The sequence below is a fragment of the Thamnophis elegans genome, chromosome 3, assembly GCF_009769535.1.
Source record: "Thamnophis elegans isolate rThaEle1 chromosome 3, rThaEle1.pri, whole genome shotgun sequence".
Taxonomy (NCBI): Eukaryota; Metazoa; Chordata; class Lepidosauria; order Squamata; family Colubridae; genus Thamnophis; species Thamnophis elegans.
Window position 1 is genome coordinate 126,626,791 of NC_045543.1, and position 22,678 is coordinate 126,649,468.

The 22,678-nt window shown below is 40.5% G+C and overlaps 1 protein-coding gene across 1 annotated transcript in view; it reads left to right on the forward strand.

Moving 5' to 3' along the window:
• The window catches only part of OXCT1 (3-oxoacid CoA-transferase 1), an 80,893-nt gene extending 61,200 nt beyond the window's left edge, over window positions 1-19,693 (forward strand). The window contains exons 14-17 of the mRNA XM_032214461.1: window positions 8,143-8,232; window positions 11,959-12,039; window positions 13,699-13,800; window positions 17,645-19,693. Coding sequence (XP_032070352.1) covers window positions 8,143-8,232; window positions 11,959-12,039; window positions 13,699-13,800; window positions 17,645-17,680 — 309 coding nt within the window. The 3' untranslated portion in view covers window positions 17,681-19,693. The remainder of the gene's footprint in view (window positions 1-8,142; window positions 8,233-11,958; window positions 12,040-13,698; window positions 13,801-17,644) is intronic.
• Window positions 19,694-22,678: the final 2,985 nt, after the last annotated feature.

Below are 22,678 nucleotides of genomic sequence, written 5' to 3' on the forward strand. Positions count from 1 at the left end.
AGACAGTAGTCCTTGATAAATACAGTTGGGACTGGTGTTTCTTTTGTTAAGCAATATGGTTGTTAAACAAATTATCGCACACTGAACCCAATTTTAAGACTATTTTTACCACATTGTCCTGGTTCCAAGTAATGAACCCAATCAAATCAGGACTCTGAGGCTTCCGTCAGGGTCAAAAGACCTTTTATTGAGTACATCATATAGGCACGTAGAACGGTGAAGCTATGGTAATTAAAAGAATAGAATCTTCCCAGGTGTCTTAGGTCACGTTACCGATCAGTCCAACAGAAGCTTCCCCTTTGGTCTCAGGAGATGTTCATTGCCATGACCTTGGCTCTCACACTGATTCTGGTCGATGTTTTGTATAGCAGGTTAAGCACCACATTCCAATACCTTCTGACTTCCCCCCTCCCCCCCCCTAAGAGTAGCAACTGAGAAACGAAATGAAAATAAGCACGGCCGAAGTCGTTTCGAGTATTGACACATGATTGTTAAACAAGTCATGCTGTCATTAAGTGAATCAGATGGTTGTTGAGAAAATCCAGTTTACCCCATGGTCTTTGCTTATTGGAAGCTGGCTGGGAAGGTTGCAAATTGCAGTCACATGACTGCAGCATGCTGCAACTATTGTCAATGTGAGCCAATTGCCAAGCGTCCACTCTGGAGGTGATGCGACAGTTGTAACTTTGAAGATGTGTTGTGAGTCATTTTTTTCAATGCCTTTGTAACTTTGAACTGTCATTAACCAAATAGTCATAAGCCAAGAACTAATGCCTCTAAAACTAAACTCTCTTGTTCATGGAGATACATTTGTCTCTTTCCTTATCTTTCTTTATGTGATTTCTAAGGACCAGATCATTCTCCCTGTATTGGTTTGTCCATATAAAGAAACAGGCCGAAGCTATGCAAATTTTTTAGGCTTGACTAGTTTTTTTTAAAGCCTAATACCAGTCTCTATCTTGCATGCTTGCTATCAGCTGCCATAGTAATGGGGAGGGTGGGGGGCTCATGGTATTTGGGAGGGAAAATGTGCTGGTGGAGATACCTCGAAGAAGGGAAATTTGTTCCCTTCTCTCCCTACTTGAGACCGCCTATTGCCAATTACCTCCACTAGACCGATACGATCGCATAGATTAGGCCTCCTCCGAATTCCATCATCCAGCCAGTGTAGGCTGGCAACTACCCGGAGGAGAGCCTTCTCGGTGGCTGCTCCGACCCTCTGGAACGAACTCCCCATGGAGATTCGGACCCTCACCACCCTCCAGCCCTTCCACGCCGCCCTAAAGATCTGGCTGTCCCGGCTGGCCTGGGGTTAAGATTCTGACCCCACTCGAATTGTGTGACTGTTGTGTTTCTTTTAATATGTTGTATTGTCCTTATGTTAGAAATTGTTTGTCCTCCCCCCCCCCTTTTTGAACTGTGAGCCGCCCTGAGTCCCCCCAGGGAAAAGGGCGGCATACAAATAAAGGGAAAATGAAAATGAAATGAAAAAATTTGTTCTCACCATCTTCTGCGCATGCTGATGGCTCGTGTTTGGGGTTGGTCAAGGCCAACTGTCTTTGCATATCAACTGAATGAGGCCACCTGAAGATGCGACCCACATGACACCTTTGGGGGTTGGACATTGGGTCGGGGTAACTGGATTTGGGTAAATGTTTGATATGTACAAGTTTGTGCTTTTTTGCTTCAGATCTTGCTTCACTTTTGCTGTTTTCATTTATTGTCCAGTAAAAGTACCTTTTCTCTAATTACATGGATTTGGGGGTTTTCTTTCTTAAATACTGAATGAGGCAGACCTGATCTAATCTCTCTTGTTTAACCACTGTCCCCAAATATTTTTCACTACAATTTGTGTCAACCGCAGCCACTTTAGAAAGAACAGGAGTGGTAATCCAACTATTTGGGAAGGAATTTGACTGGGTAAGACTGGCCTTATTCTTGCTTGAAAAGTTTTAGGATCCAGTCAGGTGCTCAAGTACCTTAAAAAAGCCCAATTGCATAGGGTGATATTTGCTTCTTTTTAAAAAAAACACCATTAATTTTTTTTAAAGTATAAAATTTAAAAAAGAAAAAAAAAAGTCAAACGAAAAGGGAAAGGAGCAGGAAAAAAGCAAAATTGGGAAATATAAATAAAAGTGGAAAAGAGCTATATAAAAAAAAGATAACTTTTGACTTTCTTCAGTATAGATAAAAACCTAAAAATCAATGACTTTTTGAACTGGAATAAACCATAACAAACAGTACTTCTATCTTCATAAACAAATTTAATAACCACAAGCCGTTTTTAACCCAAGGTTAAAATTTCATTTCTTTCAGTTTCTAACAAATATCCATGAGTGATTTCCAAGTAGAAATGAAGCTAAATAATATTTAATAACAGAAGAAGAGAATTAAAAGTGAACTTGGAGATCTCTTAATCCAACCCTCTGCTGAAGTAGGAAACCCTGTACCATATAATTAAAGCAGTCAATTTCTCCATCTCCACCAACTCCATTAACTTCACCAGCCATTCTTCCATTTTGGGTAAATGGGACTTCTTCCATCTCTTTGCATATAGAAGCCTTGTCAGTGATATTTACTTCTTCATTGGCATGTCACATGGCATTGTACAAATTTTTTTTTTCATTTTAAGTTGTATTCCATGTGCATAATAGTGTCATTAGGGTTTATTAATATTTATTACTTCCCTTCAACAGAAGTCTCCTACCATGCTTAAGGCACAAGTGAGTTGCAACTATACTGGGAGCATCTGTTTGAAAGATATTAGTCTAAATGTTACATTAAAAGTGAATTAAAGAAAGATTTGAGACTTTGCATTTATGTTTGCCATCTTTTCATGTGATCTTTATTGATAAACTTTTAAAATAAAGCCAGAAGCATAAGTGAAACAGATGGTATAGAATAAGCTTCTTGTTAAGGCAAAATGATGATAAATATTATTTTCTTCCGACTCAGTTCTTACACAGTAACATAGCCAATTGAAAGCAAGTGTAGGCAGGATAGTGAAAAGAAGGTCAAACATAAACTAGATGTTGCAGATGGAAGGTTCATATATTCCACAGATTACATCTTTCATGGATCCCTGGCTTGTCATCATTTTGATGGACAAAGGACTGGGTAACTGTGGGTTTTAGGGCATCTGGATCTGGAGAACTTCCATTGTTAGTACTGGATAAGGTATAGCTCCCTCAGACAAAATTGTTTCAGAGTGGGCATCCTCTCAGATTCACAGCTTAATAAGCAAGTGATAGTTGTGGCCAAGGAGATCTTTGCAACAAATCCATTTTTGAGCCAGATGTATCTTTTCTTGGATTGGGAGGCTCATAGTTACTCATGCCTTAATCACTTCCCATAACCTATTAAAACGCAAGTCTACATTGGGTGGTCTTGAAGAGCATTTGGAAACTGCAACTTCTCCGGAATGTGTTGGTGTGGAAAGTTTTGGGTGCACTCACATTATGGCCCTGTCACACCACTGTTATGTCACTTGCACTCAAGTCACTTCTACTAAGGTTCTAAGAGCAATTCAAGGTGCTGAACTGTACAGCACACAGGGCCAGGATACTTGAGGGACCAGGTTTCCCTGATGATTTGCACCCATACCATCAGAGTGGGGCAGGATGAAAAAGTGCTAGGTCCCTTTTGTTAAATGCTGTCACCTGTTGGGACCAAGGAGACAGGCTTTCCTTTCACAAGCACCTGCCCTGTGGAACGGCCTCTCTCCTGCGGTTCAGATGATTCCAACACTGAAGGCCTTAAAATCCCTGACTCTTCCCTCAATTCTAAAGGCAAGGAGGTGGGGTGTCTACTATGTGTTTTTGCCTTTGTGATGGTTGAAGAGTTTCATTTTTTGCCTGATGTGTCTCATTGTTCTTTCAATTAGTTTTGTGGTATGTATTTCTATTTCTATTCTTGCTAGTCACTCAGGGCTATTTGATTAAGATGCAGAGACATAAGCAAATTTCTCTTGAGGCATGGATAATTAGGCTGTGTCCATGCAGTTGTGCTGACTTCTTTTTAAATGCCTTACTTGACTAGGAGCTGTTTATATCATATTCGAAGACCAGCCTTGCTGATTCTAGGAATTAATCCAACCCTGGAAATTACTACATCTCCTAGAATGCTCATTGCTTTTGTAGGCTTCACATAGCTACTGCAGCTGTCTTTTTCTGGTACCTGTTGTTATGCTCAGCTCTTTCTCTAGTAGTTTGTTCATTTAATTAATTTATTAGCCACCTCGATCACTGTCATAGCTATAGGCAGCACACACAAGTTAAAGATATATAAAGCAGCAGAAGTGTCCCGCCAACAATACCATAAAAACAGTCACTGAGCAGGATTCCAGATCATTCTGCTCTAAGCCTGCTGGGAAAGTAATGCCTTTGTGGTCCTTATGAAAACCAGCAGAGAAGGGGCCATCTGGGCTGTTGGGGGAAAAATGCCCTTCTCCACACAGAGCTGCCACTGAGAACCTACAGATAACATTCTTTAACACATTGGTTCTAGGACAGGGGTTGGCAAACTTCAACACTCAAAGAGCCATTTGGACCCATTTCCCACAGAAAAGAAAACACCGGGAGCCACAAAGGTCCTAACCAGAAGCCCCCTGTTCAGTTCTGGAGCTGACCGGAAGTTCAGTTCGCCCACCATAGAGTCTCCTCCTAGCGCGGCATACTTTTTCCTCTACCTGTCATAACCGAAAGCCTTATTAATTGTGGAGGCCACTGGAAAATCCTCCCCTTGCCATAGAGTCTTCTCCTGGAGCACTGTGCTTCTCCCCCCCCCCCCGGAAGCTCCTCTCAAAATTGTGGCGCCGACTGGTGACGGAGCCACAGCAGAGGGAGGAAAGAGCCACATGCGGCTCCAGAGTCGCAGTTTGCTGACCCCTGTTCTAGGGCATACTGACTCTTCTAGGTCTTACTGGATGTCAAAACTTTAGAAAAATCTCATATAGCCCTCTCCCCCCTCAGCCCAGAACTTTGTAGGTTGCAGAACTTTCTTTGCCTGAAGTCATTCAGTCTCTTTAATCTCTTTTAATATTGCACTTTTACACATGGATTTCCTTTCCATAATGTTTATGTAAACGCAGTGGTGGGATTCAACCTGTTTAACAACCAGTTCTCTGAGTGTGCACTTTGTGTGTGCACGCACCAAATGCGCACTCTGCACGCACTTAGTGCATTTGAAAACTTAACGTCTACTGCAGTGAGTAAAACAGCTGAGGCGCGGCTATCCACTCTGCCAGGCCTTATCAACTGAGCTTCAAACAAAAGAAATATAAGACAAATGCAGGGGCTTGTGAGTGGGGTGAACTGATTGGCGGAACTACCGGTTCTCCTGAACCGGCTGAATCCCACCACTGTGTAAACGTTTCCTTAGCTTTGTAACATTAGGTGAAATATTGCTCCGGCTGTTAGGAATACTTTAGTCCTCAACTAAAGACCATAACGGAGCTGCCCATTTATGTCATATGCATAATGGAGCTGCCCCATAAGTCGTGATGGTCATAAAGCAGATCATCCACGTGACCAACCCAATTTTATGACCTTTTTTCCAGCGGTTGTTAAGCACATGATGAGCCGAGGTGGCACAGTGGTTAAATGCAGCACTGCAGGCTACTTCAGCTGACTGCTAGTTTGGCAGTTCGGCTGTTCAAATCTCACCAGCTCAGGGTTGACTCAGCCTTCCATCCTTCCAAGGTGGGTAAAATGAGGACCCGGATTGTTGGGGGCAATATGCAGACTCTGTAAACCGCTTAGAGAGGGCTGAAAGGTCTATGAAGCGGTATATAAATCTAACTGCTATTGCTATTGCTACATGCCATGGTCATTAAGCAAACACATTGTTCACTATGGAGTGTTTCTGCCCCAAACTAGAAGTAAATGCTAGTTTTAGGTAAAAAACATAAATCACGGTCAAATGATCATGGGATGCTATAAATGCAGGCTCGAGATGCAGAACTTCAAAACCAAGTTGTAAATACATTTTGGGATGATTAGTTGTAACTTTGAACAAGAGGAGGCAAGTTGTGGCTTATCTATAATATGATAATTAATTAATAGGAAGGGGTCTATCATACTGAAGTCCAGTCCATCTAACCAAAAGTTTGGGGCTATTGAACAGATTCAGAATTCTGAGTTCATGCTGTGAACTTCCAAGATGGCTGCTGGAGTGATATCTCCAATAACGCATCCCTGATTTACCAGAAAACAAATAAGTGAGGTTGCCTCTCTATCATTCTCCTAGCTTCCCGGGGTGATGGGAATTACATTTGGTAATGTTAGATATGGGATGTGGTGATTCGGTGGCTAAAATGCTGAGCTTGTGGATCAGAAAGGTCAGCAGTTTGGCAGTTCAAATCCCTAGTGCCGCGTAACGGAGTGAGCTCCCGTTACTTGTCCCAGCTTCTGCCAACCTAGCAGTTCAAAAGCATGTAAAAATGCTAGTAGAAAAATAGGAACCGCCTTTGGTAGGAAGGTGACAACATTCTGTACACCTTTGGCGTTTAGTCATGCCGGCCACATGACCACAGAGATGTCTTTGGACAGCACTGGCTCTTTGGCTTTGAAACGGAGATGAGCACTGCCCTCTAGAATCAGGAACGATTAGCACATACAGTATGTGTGAGGGGAACCTTTACCTTTAATGTTAGATTAGCCCCATGCTATTAAACATCCTACTTTAAGAGCAAAATATTTAGAGGTGGAAGAGAGACAAGGTGATAGATGACATCTTCCTATGGACCCTTTCAATATTAATAACAGAAAGAGTGATGTTGATGATATAGTGCAGCAATGTAAGTAAACTACCAAACCAACAACAGATACTCTGAGGCTATTAATCAGTGAATCCAAAAGAAAAACATGTGGCAAACATTTTTCAGGGAATATGTGAATATATGGAAATGTCACTTCTTAATTTTATTTGCTCTTCTGGTTTGGAAAATAACGGCTATTATATGCTTGCTTTTGAGAACTGCTTTTCCTTGGCAAAATTTTATATTATCACTCTTGCAGTACATGGTTTTGAACCTTTTGATCTGTTTGCTTTTTAAAGCCGCCTTCAAAACATTATTCTAATCTGACTTTGACTTTGAAAGAACCCCAACGTTAACAAAGTTGCTATTTCAAACTCCTATTTTAGCTCAAGCTATAGCATTTGCCCATTGGTTATTGACATTCTTCAAATTTTACAGAGAATTTTCTGTTTGGAACATATTTGCTTTCAGCCTCCTTAGAAGAAGTGCTAGTGCTTGATTAATGGTCTCTAGGCATACAAAAATAACATATTGCCAAGGCCTTCTTCTTCTTCTTTTTTTTTGATACAGTTATTTTGATTTCCTTCCTGGGAAGGAAAATATAAATAAATCTTGCTTAACACCTTTTGAGTACTGGTACACACTGAAAAGTGTTCTTTCACTCTTCCTCTCTCTTTTAATCAGCAACCCCCCCCCCCCCCCCGCTCCTGGTGCATTCCCCTTCCTACCCCTTACATTTGAACACCCAGAATTGATTTTAAGCATCCACAGGATGGAACTCAGGAATAAAGGAGAAAAATGATTATATGTAGAATTTGTAGCATCATAATAATATGAAAACCTGGAATCCATCAATAAAATGTAAGCATAACAAAAAAGCAATGGAATAAAATCAGTTTAATGTGAAATGTCTATGTTCTTCAAATCAGCAACAAACAGGATTAATATGAACTTGTCTCATTTTATTTAAAATCAATGACATTTCTAATTTGACATCTTGACTGTACTGCTGCTATAAATTGGCAGATACACTGAGCCTTCAAGCAAACAAGCAAATCTTAGATTATGTATCTCAAATGTGAAATTATATCTGCTTTAAGATAATAGAAAGTTTGTCATTTGTGTATTGAGCTTACTTCCTCATATTGAAATGTGTCTTATTAGTGATCCATTTCCCTTGGTAATGGAGGATGGATCGAGACAAAGGGAGTGCTCTTAATATTTGCAGGAATTAACGTTAAAAAACAAAAACTTTTGAAATATTTGTATTTTAATTCTTCCCTCTCTCTCCCTCCCTCTCCTCCCCCCCTCCCTCCCTCCCTCCCTCCCTCCCTCCCTCCCTTCTTTCTTTCTTTCTTTCTTTCTTTCTTTCTTTCTTTCTCTAGGGAAAGATGGTGAAAGGAATGGGAGGTGCCATGGATCTGGTGTCCAGTTCAAGAACTAAAGTAGTAGTGACTATGGAACACTCAGCAAAGGTAAAAACAATATTCGTCAAAATTCTGTTTGCAATCATGGAGAGGAAACCTCATCTCTTGTGTCAATGTATGTACAAGGACTGTGGTTGCATGGTCATGACCATCATCTTTAATTTGACCTTTGCATGTATGTATGTATGTATGTATGTATGTATGTATGTATGTTGCAGTATATGCCATTCATCTTGTGGTTCAAGGCAACTCTGGGTGTCTTTTCACATAAAAAAGCAGACTTTTGGTTATACTATGGTGGATATCTTCTTGACTTTTCTTAATTACACTCTGTGGACATCCCTTTTTACATTAGAATGGATTAGAATGGAGTAATTGTTTTCTGTAGTAAAAAGAAAAGAAAAGGACATAACAAAGAATGTTTCAAAGAGTTTAAATTAAAAAAGAGGTGATATGCACAGCTATAAAGAAAAGTTAGCATTACTGCAAATTTCTACACAATGATCACTGATTAAAGCTTGCAAAGTATTTTCAAGTTGCTTCTTAGAATACTTAATCCAAATGACCAATTAAATTGGAAAGCAGAAGTGGAGAACTATCAACTTAGCTCACCTATATCTGAGCAATTACTAGTAAAAGTATGAAATTTTTTCAGGCAACCAGCAAACAGATTAAAGTGTTCGCAATTAGAAGGCATCATTTCTTTTTCTCATTTTAAATTTAATACTATATCAATCACTATTAACATCTATTTACATGATACCATCATATCACATTCACGGTATAAAACTCATGCTTGCTGAGATCAGTTTAAATAAAAGTTCAATAATAATAGCAACTGAGAAGCAGAAGTATGGGAAAGAAACATGCCCAAAAGGCAACAAGCTATTCAAGCTGGAAGAAATTACAGGGAAACATTTGATCCCTGGTCTTCTGCTACCCTTTTATAGACAAGGATGTTCCAATATATGACCTTGATGTAAGATAAATAAAGTTGGGCCTGTAATGATAGCGTAATATAAATACTATTTATAGTTACTGTAAGTACATAATATAAATACTGTGTATAAGTACATGTAATACTTGAGAATCTTCCACCTATTAATGCAGTCATATGTCATGTAATAACTATTTTGTTCTGCTGTATGAAAACAAATTCCAGCTTTGAAGTACTTCTAAATAGATTTGTCATTCAGAATTTCATGGTGAAAGATGAAGTTAAATCTGGAAGTCATTGATTATGTACTGGTAGTAAATCTACTTCTTTACAGTACCAATATTTTCATGGAACTTTGCAGATCTATTTATATTATTTGAGTGAAGTGAAAAATAGTACCCAAGACATCATTTTACACCTTCATGTGTTGCCTGTTCCTTGGTAGAGGAATATAATGTAGTCATATCATTGTATTAAACAGAAACCTTATGTATTTCAGATGACAAAATGTACGAAATGTAGCTTACTTATCTAAGAAGTAAAATAATACTAGAAAAGTAAAATGTTCTTGTTATAAACTGGAGCTGTGATTATGTGATTATTTTTTTTAAAAAATCAGGGTATTTTTGTAATGCACACTTGAACATCAAGCCTCAGAATGTGTCAGTAACATCAATGGGCACAACATAACATAGGCCAGATAATTAACATGATGCTTATGATGCAAGTTTGGATGAGTCTCCAAAAAGAAATATTGCTGACATGCTTTAGGCAAATCTTTTTCTTATGGCATGCCACAATTGTGTATGCACATGCTATTGCACACGCATGCGTGCCCACACCAATTCAATCTTCCCTGTCCACCTGTGCACGACCCCTCCCCAGACTCCAGAGATTTTCCTGAAGCCTGGGCAAGGCGAAAAACAGCCCCAACAAGCCAACTGGAAGTCGGGAATGAACTTCCGGTTGGCCTGTTTTTCGCCTTCCCCAACCTCCAGAGGCTTTCCTGAAGCCTGGGGAGGGCAAAAACGGCCTCCCCCTGCCCCCCGAAAGGCCGAAGATCACCTGGCTGGCAATAGCAATAGCAATAGCAGTAGACTTATATACCGCTTCATAGGGCTTTCAGCCCTCTCTAAGCGGTTTACAGAGAGTCAGCATATTGCCCCCAACAATCTGGGTCCTCATTTTACCCACCTCGGAAGGATGGAAGGCTGAGTCAACCCTGAGCCGGTGAGATTTGAACCGCTGAACTGCTGATCTAGCAGTAGCCTGCAGTGCTGCATTTAACCACTGCGCCACCTTGGCTCAACCACTGCGCCACCTTGGCATGCATATGTGCACCAGAGCTGTTGGCTGGTGTGCCAGCAAATATGGCTCCGCATGCCAGCGGGTGCACTCGTACCATAGGTTCGCCATCACGGCTTTAGGACAATGAAGTACCTCCTAATTTGGGCATTCAGTAAGAGTCAAAACCAAGATCTGGGCTATGAAAGACAGGTATATCAAGATCCTGGAAAATGTGCTGCCATCGTTACAGTTTAGATTAACTCTGAAAAAAAACCTGTTGATCTATCATCTGTTAATGGCCAACTAAAGACTTTAGAAGATAGGCAAAGTTGCTAACTAACTTTAAAACACTGTTGGTGCTTTCTCAGAGTCCCCAGAGTTTTTGATGCCTGAAATTGTAGGTGTTATGGAAGAGTTATCTTATGAACCCAATGTTCAATTACTGAGAAGTTACATTCTCAAATGGGATGACATAAAAGAAAGGATCCCCTTAATTGGCATGATCTAGGATTTGTTCTACTCCATATTCTCAAGATAAGATTGGTAAGCTCCTGAACATATGGACATAGCTAGCATAGAAGGAAGTAGGTTGGCCTTTTCCAGCATAGCATGGTTCAGATGTGTTGTATGTGCACCCTAGTATACCTTAAAAAGGCCAGGCTACAGAAAAGTGAATTTAATTCATTAAAACCTATTAATGACACAGTGGAAATTAGCAGGAATGAGGACAGGAAATGCAAGGATTAAAGTAGTCAGATTTTACAAAATATTCTGTGACCAAGCCCTAATTTACGACAAAAATGAGCCTAGACTATATTGTTGTTGTTAGTTGCGAAGTCATGTCTGACCCATCGTGACCCCATGGACAGCATTCCTCCAGGCCTTCCTGTCCTCTACCATCCTCTGGAGTCCATTTAAGCTCATGCTGACTGCTTTGGTGACTCCATCCAGCCACCTCATTCTCTGACGTCCCCTTCTTCTTTTGCACTCAATTTTTCCCAGCATTAGGCTCTTCTCCAGTGAGTCCTTCCTTCTCATTAGGTGGCCAAAATATTTGAGTTTCATCTTCAAGATCTGGCCTTCTAAAGAGCAGTCAGGGTTGATCTCCTTTAGGACTGACCTGTTTGATCGCCTTGCAGTCCAAGGGACTCGCAGGAGTCTTCTCCAGCACCAGAGTTCAAAGGCCTCAATGCTCAACCTTCCTTATGGTCGGTCCAACTTTCACAGCCATACATTGCAATTGGGAAAACCATAGCCTTGACTATATGCACTTTTGCTGGCAGGGTGATGTCTCTGCTTTTTGGTATGCTGTCTAGATTTGTCATAGCTTTCCTCCCCAGGAGCAAGCGTCTTTTAATTTTTTGGCTGCAGTCCTCATCTGCCTAGACTATACCGATTCCCAAATCCTTCATGAAAACTTCAAGATTAACTGAAGAGTTGTACTGTATTTGTAGCATTGGAAAAGCAACATGCTTCTGATATTGAAGCAAGTAGGATTCTTGAATGAAATCTTGAAGATTTATTAAAGTAAAATCTGTGTTTGGTTGCAGGGCAACACCCACAAAATACTGGAAAAGTGCACTTTGCCGATTACTGGGAAACAGTGTGTCGATCGCATCATAACGGAAAAGGTAAAGTACTTGGTTTGGTTACTTTTAGCTTATTTCCTTTCTCACATACTCTGTTTTCCCCAAAATAAGCCCTCCCCTGAAAATAAGCCCTCCCCTGCATGAGCAGCGGGTCCCTGCCATTTCCTGGGTGGGGAGGGGGGGGACATGCCCCACACACCCCACATGCACCTGCAATCTGCGTGGAACGGCCTCGTGGAGGCCGCTCCCACAAACCCTAGTTACTGAGCCCTTTCTCGTAGTGGTGGCTGGCACACCCAGTGATGCTAGGGCTGGCAAGAGTGTGCCAGAAATAGAGACAGAACTTCCGGCCTTCTCTGGATCAGCTGATCTGCGGGCCGAGGTTAAGGGGCCTCCTGCACCTCAAAAATAATAAGACCACCCCAAAAATAAGGCCCAGTGCTTATTTCAGGGCGTGGGGGAGAAAAAATAAGTCCCTGTCTTATTTTCGGGGAAACACGGTAAAACTTTGGGAGAGGGGAGCCTTGTTATCTTCATAACAAACCTGCAAGTCAGAGCAGGAAATAAATTGCCTAAGGTAAGCCCTTGAATAATAATATTCAGGTATTGTTTTGTTCAAATGACCATTTTTATCTTGGTCTCAGAAAACAAGGCCTGCATTTTTTTTGCTCTGTGTTATTTTCAGTTCAACTAATAAGGGGAAACAGCCTGAAGATTAGAATTAATAGATATAAATGTATATTTTAAATAATAGTCTCTTCATTTTTTTTTCTTTCCAACTTATGTCTGCCTTCACCATGTAAGCTTACCGAGAAGGAGAATTAGTCTTTTCAACTAGAGCTGTCATTCAGGCTAGCAGGTTATTGCTCCAGGGTGCCTAATTATTTATGGTTTGATTCCCCGACCTGGCAGATTTTGGCTCTGCTGGCTCAGAAGTATAATCCCAGACCATCTGTGGGCTCTTGGCTAGAGAATACGGATTCCCGACTGGTTCAATGGGGACTCTTTGAGATCTATTTATTTTTGTGTGATCCTCCATTTTCCTAAAGAGGTTCTTTTCCCCTACCTGACTCTAGTTTTCTGGGAAAATATTAGACTGCTCTGCTGAAGCAAACCTTTCATTTATCAACAGGTTTCAAGGAAGGGACTATAATATTCTTTTCTCATACCGTATGATAGTAATCTGTTATCATCTTGCTGTTGCCAGGCCTGTACCATTTACAAATTGTTGGTGAGGAAGGCTAGATATCTTGATAGTTGGGCTAAAAAGCTCTTGACAGATTAAAAACCAGCATGTCAAGGAAATAACTGGGTTTAGCACTTCCTTCCATTCTCCTGGTTTTTACTTACAATGAGCTTAAATATAATGTAATTTCTTTCAGATACTTAACTCTGGTTGGCCTCCGCCGCCCATGCTTATTCTTTCCACCAAGCAATTAATAATGACACCATCTGGCAACCAGTATGTCATATGAGTTTGGGAATTGTAGTACCAACACCCAGTTTTCTTGAGTGAGTGAATTGCTGCTTTTGAAGTAGGTAGAAGGGAAGAAGCATAAGTGTAGGAAAACAGAGGGACCGGCAACCCATACATCAGGACTCGAGAGCAGGGATTGGTTTTCAGAGTTTGAATCAGGCTTCTAGGTCAGCAGAGTTTTCCATTCTAACTAAACCTCTCTATAACTTTTTTCAATCCTTTAGGCTGTTTTTGATGTCGATAAGAAAAAAGGACTGACATTGATCGAAATCTGGGATGGCGAGTCTGTAGATGAGATTAAAAAATGCACTGGTACCGACTTTACTGTAAGTCTTTAACTAGTTAAATATAGAGGAGAAATAAATTGTTAAAGAAGACAGGATTTTCTTAGTCCTTTACTCTTGATCTAGTGCAGGGGAGTCAAACTCGATTTCATTGAAGGCTACATCAGGGTTGTGTTTGATCTCGGGGGGGGGGGCTGGGGTGGGCATGGCCAGCTCAACATCACTCATTTGGGGGGTCCCTATGGCAGTCCAAGTGCTCTGCCAGCAAAAACACACTCCCGACCTCCGTTTTCGGCTGCAACGGCCTCCTGCAACCCTCTGCCAGCAAAAATGGAGCTCCGTTTTCATTGGCAGAGGCTCCATGGGCTGGTCCTTCGTTATTTCCAGGTCGGCCCTATGGGCCAGATTTAAGCCCTCCATGGGCTGTATCCGGCCTGTGGGCCTTGAGTTTGACATCCCTGGCCTAGTGCAATGCAGGCTGTGGCCTTTCAAATGTGAATGACAAAAAGTTAACAGTTGTTTTTTTTTTTTAAAAAAAGCCAGTGGTGGTACAACTTGTACAGACTAAGGGGAGGAAAGTAATTTGTCTACTTCAGTTTCTTAAAAAAGATGGTTCATTGGCTTGACTTAGAGTGAGCCCATCTTCTGGCAATATTATAATGTTTCTGTACAATGTGGTCTTATGCTTGCATGTTTTTAATTACATTCATAAGATGCTGTGAAAGAAGATTGGAGTAACTGACCATTATAGGAATATAAACATACCACATTTTTCGGAGTATAAGACACACCTTTTTCCCTAAAAAAAAGGTGTGTGTGTGTTAAAATCTGGGTGCTTCTTATACACTGAATATAGCATATTTTTGCCTCCCACAACCTTGCCCCCTTCACCAAAATGGCCGTGCATAGCCTTTAGGAGGTTTTCAGAGTACTCCTGGGGGCTGGGGAAGGCAGAAAGAGCGAAAGACAGCCTGTTTTTTGCTCAATTTTGCCTCCCTCCAGCCCCCAGGAGCACTCTACAAGCCTCCTAAAGGCTATTCATGCACTTAAAAAACCCGAGCCCCTTTTTGTGAAAAACGGGTCGTTTTTGTGAGGTCTGCAGTGCAAAAACTTTTTTTTAAAAAATTGCCTCTTCAAAATCTTGGTGCATCTTATACTCCAGTGTGATTTATACTCCAAAAATACAGTATTTAAAATACATAAAAGTAGCAAAATGATCTGGGTAACAACACGGATTTTGACACTATTTTACAAACAGAGGGCTCAGCAACTAAAATCCCAAACTTCAGATCTGGCCTCCAAGACAGAAAAGCTTCTTGGCCTGCCTCTACAAACTTAGAGGTAAATAGAATATACTATACAAAAATAGGACTTCCTGAAAGTTAATCAGTTTTGATCCTGTGTTTTCTACCTACAAGTCATGCTGTACAGTAGAAGCCATTTTAAGGCACAACATGCTACATCTTAACAGAACTTGAATTCAAAAGGTACACTATCACTGTCAAAAGTACTGTGATTTAACACTATAGATATAATTTATTCGTTTTCATTTCAGTGGCCCAGGGTCTGTGTGTGTGTGTGTATCTGTGTGTATGTGTGTGTGTTTCAGCATAACTCTGGAACACACACACACACACACTGAGGGGTATTGGGGTATCTTACCCCACAGTATTTTTTTTCAGAGAGTAAGTCATCTGTGTATCAAGTTTGGCTGAAATTGCTTGAGCCATTCCAAAAGTATGCTGGAACTTACACACACATACACACACACACACACACACACACAGAGAGAGAGAGAGAGAGAGAGAGGGAGGGAGGGAGGGAGGGAGGGAGAGATATTTATATATATATATAGATGACTTTTAGGAAGAAAACACAAGATTAAAACTCTCCTGCACTTCTGCAAGTGCACATTCCATCACAGCTAGAAAGATCTGGAAAGAGTAGACAAAGCTGCCTGTGACTTTGGCCTAATTTCAGTCTTTCTGCCTACTCATCCATTGGAAGAGCTCTATCAAACCTCTCCCTCTCCGTTAAAAGCTCTTTGTCTCCACCTGATGCCTACTGTTTATGGGTAGGAGTGGGGAGACAAAGTGTCAGGAAGAGGAAAAAAAAGGGTGCGACAAATAATGACACCAGTGTTGGCTGAAGCCCTGTTGATTGCTTGTTTCAGACCTTGTAGTCTTTGCCAGATTACCACTGAGAGAAGGCAAGAGAAGTTTGCCCACACACTTGCTATTCAAGCTTATGTATTTTAAATCCCACTGAACTCAGTGGGATTTTAATGAAAGAGAAGAGAAACCAATCTATACATGGATTAACTTCCTCAATCTAGTATCCCCCAGATGTGTTGGATCAAGTCCCAGAACTTTCGTGCTAAATATTTGGAGGGCACAAAGTTGAGGAAAGCTGTTGGAAGCTTTTGGTTTGCTTCACTGCACGGAGACAGTTGTGCATAACTGAGTTAATCCATGTATACATTTATTTCTGTTCCATTCTGCTGAAATGCATGAAGAGACATCAATATGCGCTAGAACCTTTATTGCCTCCAGCACCTAACATTTCTCATGTCCTGATTATGTTGTTGTTGTGTAGGCACCAATCATTTTTGGTTAAAGACAGGTGGTCATTTTTTTTAAGAGTTGAAAGTGATTTGTGACATGACAGCTTTAGTGTTAGGGCAAACCAGAAATAGAAATAGAAAATGTAAAATATTGCTGGGTCTGTTTTACCTTTGGGAATTACATTGCACATCCAAATCAGTAGTAGTAGAATGAAAATTTGGGTGTGAGACTGTACTCACACCAGACATGGTATGCAATCCAGACCTGGTTGAAATCAGAAAGCACTCAAGAATCTATGGGGCTCTCTAAATGAGCATGAGAGACATGGGACACTTTCTCCCCTGCCTTGCTGCCAAAAATTAGCACTGACCCATCCTTCAAAAGAAGCAAGCAAGGGCTTTATTTTTAATTATTGCTATTTTAGGTAATTGCTCTGGTCTTCATTCTTGAAGCCTTTTTCTCATGAAAAATAGAATTTGCACAGTGCTTCTTGAGTATTCAACACATCAAATAAAACTGCTCATTGTTCTTATGGTAACTGACAGTTTACCTAAAACTTGTTCCATCCTCAATTTGCAGTAGCTGATATCAAACTATAGTCTCTTATGATACAATGGGGTATTGGAAAAAATGGAGCTGTGCAAATGCAAAAGCTGTTTGTCTAAATTAGCACACACATCCCAACTTAAGCGTCTTCCAGGTTAAAGGCACTTCAACTCTGCAGTGTCTTTTTTGGCTGGGGAATTCAGGGTGTTAAAGTCCACATAAGGGTTTAGTTTAGAAGGACCAAATTCCGGACCCATAGATTTAGAAGGTAGAATTAGACCTAAGCATTCACAATACTTGCATTGTCTCCCATAACACATGTTTATTTTGCCAGTTCATATACCTGAAAAAGCAAGATTCCGCCCCCCCCACCTATTTGCATGAGGGTTCTAAGTTATTTTTAGTACTCCGATCCACATAGTATTTATTTCCAAGTTGTTTTGGTCCCGTCAGTATTCTTAGATAATGAAAAAAAGCAAGTGACTACAGCAGTGTCTCCCGAATCTCCAAACCAGAGTTCAGGGCTTCCTGGTTCATGATACCAGAATCTATTCTTGTTTCTCCTCTCCTTCTCTTTTCTGGAAAGTTAAAGTTGAAGTTGAGACTCAGGTTTCTATCAGAGACAAAAAAAACATTGCATTTTTTTAGTCATCTTATCACCACTATAAACACTGGAAAGTGATAGTCACTGGCTGTAATCAGTAGCTACTCCAGAAGGCTGCAGCAATGCTAGTAATTACCTGTCAATTTATTTTTTGTCTCTCCTTTCTTAACAGGTTTCTCCAAACCTCATGCCAATGAAGCAGATTTGAACCTGAAATGTAGAGTGGTCCTTTCTTCCATACTTCCGGGGAAGGGGAATCAAATGTCTGTTTTTGCATTTATGCATTATTCAGAGATCTTTGTAAAGCAGATTTTATTTAAGTAGTTAGCATCAAGCTGACTTGTAAACATTTACTTGTATGCAACAGTACAGTACAGTTTCCAAATTTAAATTTTCATTTGGTACTTAGATATTTTTAATTATAGTATTGCAGGTTTGACTGTTATTAAACAGTAGCAGAGGAAATGGCTCAGTTAAGATGAACATACTCTTGTCTTCTTAAGTTGAAATATGCACAAACTTTTCCAAACAGATAAAAATTGCAGTTAGGTTATATTTACCAACTTCAGAATAATCCAGCCATTTTCAGTGCCTCTGAATGTGCCCAGGGCCATATAGGACTCATTTTATGCTAACGTTACTTTTACAAGCAGAAAAGCAATTTGAGAGTGCCTATACACTAGCTACTATGGTACTACTACTACCACTACGACACAGATACGAACACAGAGCTGAACCCAAACAGGCGCATATTGTTTACCTAAAATTTGTGACTCACCAGATCTTAGGACAGTTAGACATTATATTTTCATGGTTGCATTGCTAAAAGGGCAACGTAAGGGCTGTTTATATTCTCTGACACAGTGAGCATTTTTAAACCTTCCAGTTACTCATCCTGTGAAATAGAAATATGAGTTTAGATGACTGGAGCATATATTTGCTTGTTGAGATCTCAGAACCCCAAAAGTCTAGATTTCCATGATTTGCAGTAATACACGGATTCTGTTCTGTGTAACTTATAAGCACTTTCTGATGGGTTATCCAGTAGCACTTACTTGCTGAAAGCATGAATATATGCATTAGAAATTAAATGTCTGGCAGGATAAAATGTGCAAGATAAATTGGGGAGAAAATTGCTTAATTTGTGGAAATAATACTGGCTGCAGTATCTATCAATCCGTTTGGATTGGTTTGGCACAAAAAATTGTTTATTTAAGTGCCAAATAACTACGGCCCTGAATTGTATAAAAACGTACAATAAATTATCCATCTTGCACAGAAGCTTTGTTGCAATGGAACTTTGTTATGATGCTGTTACAATAACTTTCTTATTCTTACCAACCTTATTTATTCAGATGCACATATTCATACATCTAATGTGTGGATTCCACATTTTCACTAATACCCAAAATTAATTGTTCACATAGATTCTTAATTACATCAATCTAGATGCTATTTGGAATTTGACTTTTTTTCCTTTAGGTTTTCATATAATAGCAGATAGCATCTGCTTTTCTTGCTTGCTCTGAGAGATTTAAAAAAAAAATATCCCAGGTAAAAGTCTCTTTCCTCATTTCTTTCTTTCCTACCTAAACACTGATTGTAGAAGCATTAAAGTTTGGCCAGGTCATTAGCATTCCAGTGAGATAGGTCCTTGCCTTTTTTATGTGACAGTGCAAAGGAATCAGGTTGGTTTTCAGTAACCAGTGCCTATTTCCCAGTGCAATCTGAAGTAGATCTTTTTTTTCCCATCCCAAGAAGCCTTTTTGATCTGAAACACAGAACTTAAGGAACAACATCTAAGCAAAGATTTTGGGTGATGAGATGAACTTAATTTCTAGGTGATGTAGGAAGCGTTGAATGCCTGCTTATGGGCTAATGAGCATCTTAGTGATATTTGTTCCCCTGGGACAGTTCTTCTAATCCTCGGGCAACCGGAAGATGGATGGACTTCAGCTCCCAGAATTCCCTAACCAGCATGGTGGTGGGAAATTCTGGGAGTTGAAGTCCACACATCTTCAAGTTGGTGTTCTCAGGAGGAACAGGCATTTTGCAGGAGGAGAAGACTGCTAAAGGGGAAAACATAAGAGATGTTGAAAGTTATTACAAATAAGTAGCACTTCTGACCTTTCTTTCCTCTTCTTTTTCTTAAATATTAGTTTATCTCAGTTTTTCTCATTCTATATTTAACATTTAATGAAGTGGTACAAAAGAAGGTTTCACCTGAACCCAGAGATTATTATGAAACCTATGGAGTAACTTGAAGGCAGGTTCAAAGGAAGCAATCTGTACACAAAGTATAATTAGCAGGACACTCTAGTGACTTTTTAGCATAGTTGGATGGTAGTACCAAGTTCTAGGGGCACAAATAGGAATGAATAATTTGCAGAAAAAATTGAATTTATTATTGTCCAAATCATCTGGAGATTTGGGAAATGTGCATATAATATGTGAGTTTATCCTCTAGTCTTGTCCACCAATGTATCCAGGGAGAGACCCTTCCTGATTGTACACCTAATATAATAGTACTTTTGTCCTTCAGTAGAATGTTTCTTTTTTGGCCCTTCTCTTTCATGCCTTGTGTTTGTCAAATGTTTCACTCTGCCTACTAATAAGGAATAAAAGTGAACTGACTAAATGAATGTGCTGTATACTGTATGCCCGATCTTTTATATGTAACTTTCAAAATAATAAAACAAAGCGCACAATGGTTGTGTACTGCCCTTTGTTAAGTATGAACATGCATAGTGGAAATGCTTTATGCCTTGAATCCAATCCAGCTCCTCTGATTCAGGTTTAATAGCAATAGCACTTAAACGTATATACCGCTTCACAGTGCTTCACAGTGTTGTGGACAGTGGTGGGATTCAGCCAGATCGCACCACTTCGGGAGAACCAGTTGTTAAGTTTCTGAGCAGTTTGGTGAACTGGCTGCTGGAAGAAATCATTAGGGTAGAGAACCGGTTGTTAAATTATTTGAATCCCACCACTGATTGTGGTCCACCAGTGGCCAACGGACCTGGCAGTAGAATCGAACAGTGAGGAGGTTGGGGAGGAACATGGGTCAGTCCTGGAGGCTAGGAAAGACTCAGATGAGGGCTCTGCATCAGAGGCAGAGATGGGGCCAAGGCCGTCTGGCAGTTCTCAGCTGCCTTCCGAGCTAGACAGCAGTGAGGCAGAAGAACAGCTGGAGCCTGTTCCCAGTTGTGCATGCTCAGAGCTGCCAGAAGAAAAGAATAGCTAAGAGATCAGGGTTGACTTGGGAGTAAAGCCACAGGTGGACATTGAATGGCCCCTCCCATAGGAAATAAAAGAGGAGCGAAAGGGGAGTGGGCTTTTGCAGGAAACAATTTGTTCGTTCATTTGTTTCAGGAGTGTGAAGATCTGTCCCTGAATCTCAAAAGACTTTGTGCCAAGTCTTTCCTTGCACAGCACTGCATTTGGAAAATATTTACATGGCAGCTTTTCAAGCTAGATAAGGTCTGTGGTCATAACTTCACCTTTGAAAGATTGTTTATCAGGCCTTTGCTGAATGTAAATGAAAGGAATTCACATTTGTTTAATAAAAGGGGTTTTGTTGGGACCAAGAATCTGCTTTGTGCTTTTTGGAGAAGCCTAGGTCAGAACATACTCTTCAAGTGGTTTACAGAGTCACCATATTGCCCCCAATAATCTGGATCCTCATTTTATTGACTTTTGAAGGATGGAAGCATGAGTCAATCTTGAGCCGGTCAGGATCGAACTCTTGGCATCGCTAGAATTAGCCTGCAATACTGCACACTAACCACTGCATCTTAATAGATATGAAATGCAGCAATGCACAACTTTGGAAGCCTATGGCTATTCTGGGCATTTGAGAGAGGTGCCTGGAACATCTTGAACAATTGGTTGGGGCCAGGACAAAGAGCTAGCCAGGGATAGGCAAAAAATGTGCTTCAATATACTGCATGTAATTGAATACAAGGAATATTATTACTAGCCATAGTTTTCCTTTTTTGTCACATAATTCAGTTCAGTGACAATGTTTGGAGAGGCTATGAGCCAGTGGTGGGATACGACAAGTATGGACGTACCGGTGCCTGCTAGGAGCACCAGGTACCGTTCCGGTATGGTGCTCTGGAGGACCCAACCCCCACCCTCTCTCCTTACGTCTATTTGCACATGCACACAGGGTGTACGACGCCTGCGAGATGCTCCGCCGAGCAACTGGAGCATCGGCGGTGGGTACGCATGCGCATGCTGCGCACGTACACGTGGTGGAAGCCCGGCCCCGTTTCAGCATAACAGTTGCAACGGGAGCCGGAACCCACCACTACTATAAGCCCACAGTTAAGTTTTAGGGATAGCAGATTATGTATCTCTGATTAAACATCTAAAGCAATTTTGGTGCTTTTTGATTACCATCCAAAATGGGCACTCTTCTAATTCTAATTGATCCCCAGAAAGTTCCAGAGCAATTGTATGTGTTGATTTCAGTAGGGCTTACCCCTAAGTAAATTTGCTGAGTATGCTTGGGATTTGGAGCATTAGCTTTAACACTGGTTACGGTCAAGTGAGCAAAACGTTTGGGTCGCTTGGCTTAGCAGTGTGATATTGTGAATTAATGTTTAGTTTCCTGTAGCGGTGTTGCTTGTACTACCCAGCCTAAATATTATAAGCACCATATGGTTATCCTGCTTTTTGTTTAGAAATAGCTACTCGGGGGTGTATTTCAAGCAAGACTATTTTGGCTTTGTTCACTTGATACAGTGATCCATGATTTAGTCAACCACATTTTCTTGGTTTGCCACACCCTGAGTCATTAACTGTCCATATGGCCTGCGTTTGCACAACATGCTAAGCTAAAACCCGTTGCATAGTTTACTGTGTATTGTGCCAATAGAAATAGAAAACATCTGAGATTCCTTCAGCTTGCTGAATTGGAATTTTCAGCTTCTTTACTTTCCAACCTGCCTAAAGGATTTTCTTTTGAAAGAAATGCCATTCAGTAGAATGTAACTTGTGAGGGGATAATTTCTCCACAGTTATTGCTGACTGGAAGCCCCTTACGAATTTTTTTTTGCATAAAGCAAGAAAAAAATGAATTTAGGATGTTTGTTTTTGATGATTAGACAGGAATTGAAGTTCGCACAACTTTGTGGGGGAATTCTGGTCTTCAATTCCCAGAATTACCCAGCCAGAAGAGAGTTATAACTATAGAGTAAGA